General features: G+C 40.5%; 1 protein-coding gene across 1 annotated transcript in view; it reads right to left on the bottom strand.

Moving 5' to 3' along the window:
• Positions 1–2,357: 2,357 nt before the first annotated feature.
• The window catches only part of LOC143302246 (fatty acid-binding protein 12-like), a 40,355-nt gene continuing 32,739 nt past the window's right edge, over positions 2,358–9,973 (bottom strand). The window contains exons 3-5 of the mRNA XM_076616829.1: positions 4,439–4,611; positions 3,905–4,006; positions 2,358–3,722 (exon numbers count right to left, since the gene is read on the bottom strand). Coding sequence (XP_076472944.1) covers positions 3,672–3,722; positions 3,905–4,006; positions 4,439–4,611 — 326 coding nt within the window. The 3' untranslated portion in view covers positions 2,358–3,671. The remainder of the gene's footprint in view (positions 3,723–3,904; positions 4,007–4,438; positions 4,612–9,973) is intronic.

Below are 9,973 nucleotides of genomic sequence, written 5' to 3'. Positions count from 1 at the left end.
TATATATATATAAACATGCATGTATGTATGCATACACTCAAGGCCTGACCAAGTGCACTGGTTTATGCTGCTAAGGTCGGGCATCAGCCGAGCAGATGTGGTGTAGCGTATATGGATTCGTCCCAAATGCAGTGACGCTTCCATGAGAAACGTAAACCGCTCCAGGAGAGATCACTCACAGACTCAGTACCCGACCTCTTTAATTACACCGGAAACCACATAATTATTCAATGCCCCGGCTAGTTCCGAGGCCCACTTTCCGAGGGGCCGGCAGAAAGCGGACCACACAGTACCCACCACATATGCAGGTGAAGAAGAAGCAAGCTAGAGGGTCCAGTGTTGAACAGGACTGTCTCAGCATATCTGCTTTGATTAGGAGTTGTAGTTGAGGAGGAATCGTGAGTGAGAGCCAGCAGATTCGGTTGGTAACGTGGAGTGATGGCCTAGAGGTAACGCGTCCGGCCTAGGAGGCGAGAGAATCTGAGCGCGCTAGTTCGAATCACGGACGGCTCAGCTGCCGATTATTTTTCTCCCCCTCCATTAGACCTTGAATGGTGGTCTGGACGCTAGTCATTCGGATGAGGCGATAAACCGAGGTCCTGTGTGCAGCATGCACTTAGCGCACATAAAAGAACCCGCGGCAACAAAATGGTTGTTCCTGGCAAAATTCCGTAGAAAAATCCTATAGGAAAAACAAATAAAACTGCACACAGGAAAAAAAAAAAAAAAAAAAAGGGGGGGGGGGGGGGGGACGGGGGGCGGGGGGGCGCTGTAGTGTAGCGACGCACTCTCCCTAGGGAGAGCAGCCCGAATTTCACACAGAGAAATCTGTTGTGTCAAAAAGAAATAAATATAGAAATAACTAGGTGGGTCAATCAGTCAAACGCTTTGGCGCGATCATCAGAGTGAGCTGTGGATGGACGTTCCAAAATAATTTGTGTTGGACTTTCCCCAACCACCTTGGACAGGTTCGAAAAGGGAGGTAAGGCGTCACCAATCAGGTTGCTTCACTGCGGGAGACAGAGCATTCACTGCCCATGTTTTCTTGAACTCTTTTGTTGGCAAAGAGGTCCACCATCGGTCGGAACTACAGCTTCTGTTGTTGTTGCTGTTGCAGTTGGGTTTTTGTTGTTGTTTTGTGTGATTGTGTGTGTGTGGGGGGGGTTATGTGTTTTGTTGTTTTGTTTTGTTTTTGTTTTGTTTTGTTGTTGTTGTTGTTTGTGCTGCCTCATCATCTGCCCCGTTTCAGTGGCATTTTTCCCTTCGCTGCTCATTCCGAGTCTCTCATTGTCCTGCTGTTGTTGTAGTTTGGTTGTTTTTGTTTTTTTTTGTTTTTTTTTGGGGGGGGGGGGTTGTTGTTGTTGTTTGTTGGTGGTGGTGGTGGTGAAGGTGTGTTGTTGTTTTTCTTTTGGTTTTTTGGGGGGTTGGGGGTGGGCGTGAGGGGTTGTTGTCTTTGTTTTGTTGTGTTGTTATTGTTGTTTTATATCTTTATCTATTTTATTCTTTGCATCGGTACTATTTCAATACCCTTTTTCACACACACGCGTGCGCTCACACACACACACACATACACACACACACACACATACACACACATTTTTCAGTTTCAGTTTCCTATGGAAGCGTCTCTTCGTTCGGGAAAATCCATATACGCCACAGCACACCTGCTACTAGTGCTAGACAGATGCCAAACCACCAGTATGACCAAGCACGCTTAGTCAGGCCTAGAGCGCATGCAATGTGTATATAACCGGAAAAAGAGAGCGCTAGTCAGGGATACACAGGGGAGGTAACGTACTTCGGGAGGTTATCGGCCGTAGCTACTTTCGTTTTCTCCGCATAGGCGGATAGTAGTTTGCACAGGACAGGAATGTCAGACCCCTGCTGGAGACTGCACTAGTGGGTCACGGTTAAGTATGTGTAATTAAATTGTGTTGTCTATCAGAGTGGATTTCTTCTGCAGAAGAAAAATCCTTTTGTAGCCGTGGGTTCTTTCTCTTGGTGCCTCGGTTTATCATCATCTCTTCCGAATGACTTGACGTTCTGTTTGATTTTCCAGTCAAACGTGGGAGAGAGGGCGAGACTGGGATTTGAACCCAGACTCTCACAGACACTTTATTGGCAGATGAGCACCTTAGCCTTTCTTCCACCTCACACACACACACACACACACACACAGGCGCGCGCGCACACACACGCATGCACGCACGCTAGCATTCACGCAGACACACGTACACGTACACGCACACGCACATACATATACACGCAAGCACGCACACGTATATGTGTATATATATATATATATATATGTGTGTGTGTGTGTGTGTGCAAGTACATATTAGTCGAAAACCACAATGTTCAAAGATGAACATTTATTAAATAAACCACCCATAAAGTGACAATAATCATAGAAGGCAAGCACTGAATAGCACCAACTTATATAAGAAATTGATGGACATACACGAATATCTTATTACCAAGGCCACGAAATATTAAATCGTGTACACTGTGTAAGTGCCGGTACATTAGTGTGCCACATCTGTATAATTGTAATTGTGTGTACATTTGTGCATGTGTCTGTGTATGTATTTGTACGTATGCGTACGAGTGGGGGGTTGGGGTGGGGTATGTGTGCAAGCGCGTGAGAGAGAGTGTGTATGTGTTTGTGTATCTTTCTATCAGTCTCAGTGTCGGTGTGTGTTTGAGTCAGTGAGCAAAAGAGACAAGAGATCGAGAAACAGAGAGAAGTGAATTTATACCGAAACACACCGAATTGCAATGAAAGAAAAAAGAAAAAGAAAAAAAGTATTGTGTCTCGTTTCGACAAGAAGATATTAACAACAATAATGCAGCTTGGAAACGCACATTAAGCTTATATCAACAGTACCCCAAGCTCACTAAACAAGCATCAGTTCATTGTTCATATTGAAAAAAAAAACAAACCCAAACGCTCCTTTCTATGGCAATAATAGGCAAGTCATACATATACATGTGTGTGTGTGTGTGTGTAAGCGTTCATCTTCCTCTTCTGTTTCAGCAAAGAAAGTCAGGCAAAAATCAAGGAAAGAGAAAGCCTAGCTGATAACAATGATCAGTAAGAATTCTATAGCATATATGGACTAGCCGTTTAGATGACTATACTGTTATTTTGCAAATGAAGTGCTCAAATCGATAAGTATGAGGACTTGGAAAGAAAGACGAGAGAAACGCACATGCGTATGTGTGTATGTCCGTGTGTCTGTGTCTGGGTGTCTGTGTCTGTACGTTGCGTGTGTGTGTGTGCGTGTGTGTGTAACCATGTGTGTATGTGCGCGCGCGTACGTACGTGTGGCTGACTTCAAGGCTTTAACTGTAGAATTGGACTGCAAGAATAATTTCCGCCTATAAACTGACCATTGCAATTCTGTCAGGAAAAGACAAACAGTGGATCCAAAAAATAAAAAGACAGTCAGTAAAATACGTGGACAGCAAGTTAATTAAGACAAGACGAGTAGTATTCATTAACAAACAAAATAAAGGAAGTACGTGAAAAATAGCACAAGCATCAATAAAATATGTAAATAGCGACGCTGACAACTGGTTACAACAACGTGTAGAAGAAGCATGCATGCAAGGCAAGGTCCTTTCTCTCGTGACATTTGATTGGTCCGCAGAGGAGAGAGAGTGGCACTTCAAACTTTGGTGAAATTGATCCCGGCAGTCACGCCTTTTGCGGTCATGTTCTGAAAATAGAAAGTGGGAATTCCCCCGCCATGTAAGGCAAAACTGGTTTCCTGATACAAAGCACAGCCCCACCCCCTCACACACACACACACACACACACACACACACACACACACACACACACCCTGGTTGTAGGCCTCACAAAAATCACTTCAGGTCAGATTAAAGGGAGACGACTCACAGTTTTCAGGCTGCCGTCGACAAGGCTCCGTTTAATGGTGATCTCCCCTCCTGGCGTTGCCTGCCGTTCGACCAGCTGTCCGTCTTCCACTGTCAAGGTGGCCTGGACACATTGATTGATTGATTGATTTATACTCATGGTAAAAAGACAGTAGTAAAACTTCCGGACCTCCTGGTAAAAAGGAAATGGTTTATATATGTATGTATGCATGTATCTGTCGATCTATTTATCTGTCAATATATATATATATATATATTTTTACATATAGATAAACACGCGCGCGCGCGCGCACGCACACACACACACACACACACACACACACACACACACACACTGAGAGGATGCATAAATAAATAGATAAATAAAGCAGCAGCAGCAGCATCAGAACAACAACAATAATTAATACAACGATAACAATAATATTAATGATAACCACATTCCCAACAACAACAACAAAATAATAACGATAATAATAATGATAACTATAATAACCACAACAACGACAACAGCACTAGAAGAAGAGATGAGAAGAACCTTGACAGGGTGTCCCATGAGGGTGATGGTGTCCACCTCCTGACCCACAGGAAACACGATGACACGAGACTTGTCCCCGGCCACCGTGGTCAGCTTCCACCCCTCCCCCTCCTTCTCTATCGTCAGCTCTGTCTTCCGCTCACGGGCAAACTGCCGCATGGGTTCTGGCACTCCTGGTAAAAAAAAAAAAAAAAAAAAAAAAAAAAAAAAAAAAAAAGACAGACATGGAAATCAGTATTATGGAATTTTTGGTAAAAAGACAGACATAGAAATGGGTATTATGGAACTCCTGGTAAAAAGACAGACATAGAAATGAGTATTATGGAACTCCTGGTAAAAAGACAGATACAGAAATGAGTATTGTGGGACTTCTGGTAAAAAGACAGACATAAAAATGAGTATTGTGAAATTTCTGGAAAAAAGGACAAAGGAATGAATATTATGGAATTTCTGGTAAAAAGACAGATAAAGGAATGAGTATTATGGAACTTCTGGTAAAAAGACAGACACACAGAAGTAAGTATTATGGAACTCTTTGGAGAAAAAAAAAAAAAAGAGTCACAAAACACTGAAATCCGTTGTATGGAAATCCTGGTAAAAAGACTGGTCAAACACAGGAATGTGTTTTATGGAAAAAGACTGTGGTAAAACACAGAAATGCGTATCAAAGAACACGTGGTAAAAAGACAGTGGCTAAACACAGAAATGCATATTATGAAAATCCTAGTATAGAGACAATGCAATGGTCAAACACAGAAATGAGTATTATGAAAAAATCCTGGTAGAAATACACTGGTCCAACACAGAAATGAGTATTATGGTACTCTTGGTATTAAGACAGTGGTCAAACGCCGAAATGTGTATCATGGAACTTCTGGTAAAACGACGGTGGTGAAACACAGAAATACGCATTATGGAATTCCTAGTAAACTCTTTGTGGTCAAACACAGAAATGAGTACCATGGTCTTCTTGGTAAAAAGACGGTGGTGAAACACAGAAATGAGTATTACAGGACTCTTGGTTAAAAAAAAAAAAAAAAAAAAAGTAAATAGATAAAAATTAAAAAGAAAAAAAAAAAAAAAAAAAACAGTGGTGAAAAACAGAAATGAGTATTATGAAACTCCTGGTCAAACATAGGAATCCGTAGCATGGAACTCCTGGTAAAAAGACAGCGGTAAAAAAACATCAACGCGCATCATGGAACATTAAGAATCGTACTATGGAATGAATAATTAAACCAGAATTCTTGGTAAAAAGACTAAAGGTCAAAAGGCTCAGGGGTGAGAAAGTACGGAATGAAACTCACGGTGAAAAGACAATGGTCAAAACACCTGGCATAAGTAATGAACCGGAACTCCTAGTAAAAAGACAGTAGTGTGGAAAGCACAGAGATGAGTATGAATAACGAAACGTGGAAAAGACAACGGTAAAAACACAAAGAGGAGCAGTATGGGATGAATAATGGACGGAATTCCTGGTAGAAAGACAATGATCAATGCATGGAGATGAGTATTATAAGATGAATAATGGACGGAACTCCTGGTAGAAAGACAATGGTCAATGCATGGAGATGAGTATTGTGGGTTGAATAATGAACTGGGACACTTGGTAAAAAAAATAAATAAATAAATAAAAGACAAATGGTCAAACATAAGACTCTCTCTCTCTCTCTCTCTCTCTCTCTCTCTCTCTCTCTCTCTCTCTCTCTGTGGTATTCGCACACACGCACGCACACAATCACAAACACATACGCACGCACGCACACACACACACAAACACACACGCGCGCACACACACACACACACACACACACACACACTCACACATACACGCACACACACACACACACAACAACAACAACAACAACAACAACAACAAAAGAATGCAGTTCCAGGAGGGAGCAATGCAAATAAAGAATGATGACAACAACATCCTGACCTGCGGAATACAGGATGCCCTGGGTATCTCAACAAGATAAATTCATTTGTGCTGCAAAAACGCGTAAGAATCACAGGTATTCAACATATATATATACATAAAAAAAAAGACATGAAATTTTTAATGTCAAACCTAGCGCAAACCATACATACAATCAATAATCGCAGTGGACAACAACAACAACAACATCAACAACAACAACAACATCCACAGAAACCCATAAAAGGTAACTTCGAGTAAAGTCATGAACACATCATCGCAGCCACACATAATTTCGAGTAAAATCATGTACACATCATCGCAGCCATACATAATTTCGAGTAAAATCATGCACACATCATCGCAGCCATACATAATTTCGAGTAAAATCATGCACACATCATCGCAGCCATGCATAATTTCGAGTAAAATCATGCACACATCATCGCAGCCATACATAATTTCGAGTAAAATCATGCACACATCATCGCAGCCATACATAATTTCGAGTAAAATCATGCACACATCATCGCAGCCATACATAATTTCGAGTAAAATCATGCACACATCATCGCAGCCATAAAGGACAGGCATAATTATTTGTATTTCTTTTTATCACAACAGATTTCTCTGTGTGAAATTCGGGCTGCTCTGTGTGAAATTCGGGGGGAGGGGGGGGGGGGGGGGGATATGTAGCGGCACATTCTCACCCATGCATGTATTATCGCCGGTGATGATAAGATGATAAGAACAGTGACACGACATTAGGGCAAGTGCACTCCGACGACTGTGCAGGTTTGTTTTTTTGGTTTTTTTTTTTTTTTGTTTTTTTTTGGTAGTAGCATATATTGCAGAAGGGCGACAATACGTGCAGAGGGGCGACAATACACGCATCGAGGGCTGCACGAATTGTCGCCGGCGACAGTACATGCAGAGGCGACAATAATACGTGCCGCAACACGGTATTCTTGGGGTTTTCCGGTTTCATTGAAAAAAAAAAAAAGGGGGGGGGGGGGGGGGGAGAGAAAAGACCAGCATAAAAAAAAAAATTAAGCACAAAAAAAAAAAGTCCCTGTCTGTCTGTCTGTCTGCCTCCCTCTTTCCGTCCCCCCCTCTCTCTCTCTCTCTCTCTCTCTCTCTCTCTCTCTCTCTCTCTCTCTCTCTCAGTGCTCAAGGGCCATGATCTATGTACGGTCTGTGTTGGAATCCAGACCCACACACTGTCAAACATTGCACTTGTATTTCTCTTCGCATGGAAACACACTTACACGCATAATTATATACTGACATTATACATCCATGCATGTGTGCAGCTACACGAAGGTGCGTGCGCACGCGCGCGCACACACACACACACACACACACACACACACACACACAGGGAGAGAGAGAGAGAGAGAAAGAGGAAGAGAGACCGAGAGAGACTATGTGGTGAGACTTGACACTTTTATCACACAGAAAATTAGGAACGTGACCCAGCATTATTATGAAAGCTGCCGTCGCAATTATCAAGTCAGCGCTGACAGGACACACACACACACACACACACACACACACACACACACACACACACACACACACACACACACACAGTGTGTGGATTAATTAGAACTGTGCGTAAAATATCAAAATAAAACACAAATTAATAGAAAAAAAAGAACAAACGTGTATGCAATTATATTCTGTAGGTCACATTACGGGAACATTTATTAGCACTCTGTAACAGGTATTCATCAATTTCTAATAATTAAAAAAAAATGACTGATTAGTCATGATAATTTTTTTCTGAAAATGGTTAACGTCCATATTCTAAATATATTTCTGTTTAATAATTACGATGTAATAATTAATTGCAATGTTTTTTAAAAGCGAATATGTGAAATGCTTTTATTTGAGAACATATGTTTATTACTCTTGTTTAATCAAGTTATCCGCGTGTGTGGGGTGGGGGGGTGGGTGGGTGTGTGCTGATTATCTGGTTGTGGTTTTCCGCAGTTCATCTTTATTCTTATCTTACCTATTATAATCAATGTGCAGTATAGTAGGCTATGTTTATAATTATATTCAAATAATGTTTCTTAATTCTTTCTGTTTTTACATTAAGAATACTAGTTATTACCTGCAGTGTGTGGATGTATGTATGAAACGATGTATGTGATTTTTTTTTTTTTTTTTTTTTTTTTTTTTTTGACATTTGTATCTTCGTAATATTTGTAGGGGCTGTTGTTGGTTTTTACAGTTATGGTCCCCATGTTGTTTACTTGTCTATGTTGTGATAATGCAACTGACCAAATTTCTCCAGTTGGAGATAATAAAGTTATTCTTATCTTCTTATCTTATCTTATCTTATCTTATCTTTGCATGAATTTTTCTGGAGAAAAAAAAAAAGGATTATGTGACAATGAAATAAACTATGGTTTCGAGTCATCTGCTTACCACAGACGAAATAAACTTTTACAAAAACAAAAAACACCAAAAAAAACCCCGTGGTGGTATGGTTTGTGGGAGGGGAGGGGGGTGTATAAAAGTATGTGCATGTGTGGAGGGTGAATAGGGAGAGACAACGATAGGGAAAATGGAAACGTTATAAACGCCAATCTCAAACAACTATAACAACTGTAACAAATGTCCTATAGAACTACGCAGCAAACCTTCTGCAATAACAAATAACATACTGGAATTGTTAATAACACATTCAAAAGAACTTTTGGTGAAGTCTGGCAAAAAACATTTTAGATTCTGACATTCGAATATTACATGGTTGCTGGAAATATGTTCCCACATATTCATCTGACATCTTTGCTGAACTTAGTTATAAAAGCGTTCAGTTTTATCCTGTTTGATAATGTATGAATCTGCCTTAATCTTATTGAATTACTGTATGTATTTGACTGATTGATAGTTCCCGGTTGTTGAATATTAATTACACTATGGTTTAAAGCTTTGCCGTTTTCTTGGTATAATTCTCTGACTTTGTTCCACGATGTTTTTTCTAGTATTCGATAACCCTCTTGCACAGACAGAGGCACATAAAGTTATATGGTTCCCTGTTCGTTTCTTGCACCTTTTCTTGCAGCCCTGTCAGCCCATTCATTGTAGAGAATGCCAAGATGTGAAGGAATTCAGCAAAACGTAATATGAGTTCCTTTTAAGCTTAAAATATGTAAAATGTGGCTGATTTCTATTATGATTTTGGATTTGTTCTTACAATTTGATGACGAAGTCTAAAGCACATAATACAGATTTGGAATCAACGCAAGATTTGCAGACAGCAAATTGGAAGATCAAGAATATGATTTAGAGCCATAAGAACAGCAATAAGTTCAGCAGTGAATATTGAACGATTTTTACCAATATAGTATGATCTTTCCGTTTTCAGTTCTGGTATAACGAAAGCTGAACCTGCTTGGCCATTGTCTAATAGTGAGCCGTCTGTGTAGATCTGTAAATGATCACAGTATCTATTTTGAAGGTGTACTCGGACTTCCGTGGCCATGATAATTATTCGGATTTTCATTCTTTTTAATGTCAGTATGATTAACATCAAAATCTGCTTTATTCATCTCCCAGATGGGGTATATATATATATGTGTGTGTGTGTGTGTGTGTGTGTGTGT

This window comes from Babylonia areolata, chromosome 29 (genome assembly GCF_041734735.1).
Source record: "Babylonia areolata isolate BAREFJ2019XMU chromosome 29, ASM4173473v1, whole genome shotgun sequence".
In the NCBI taxonomy this organism is placed as follows: domain Eukaryota; kingdom Metazoa; phylum Mollusca; class Gastropoda; order Neogastropoda; family Buccinidae; genus Babylonia; species Babylonia areolata.
Note: the sequence above shows the minus strand (reverse complement) of the source record. Positions and strands in the feature narration are given on the sequence as shown.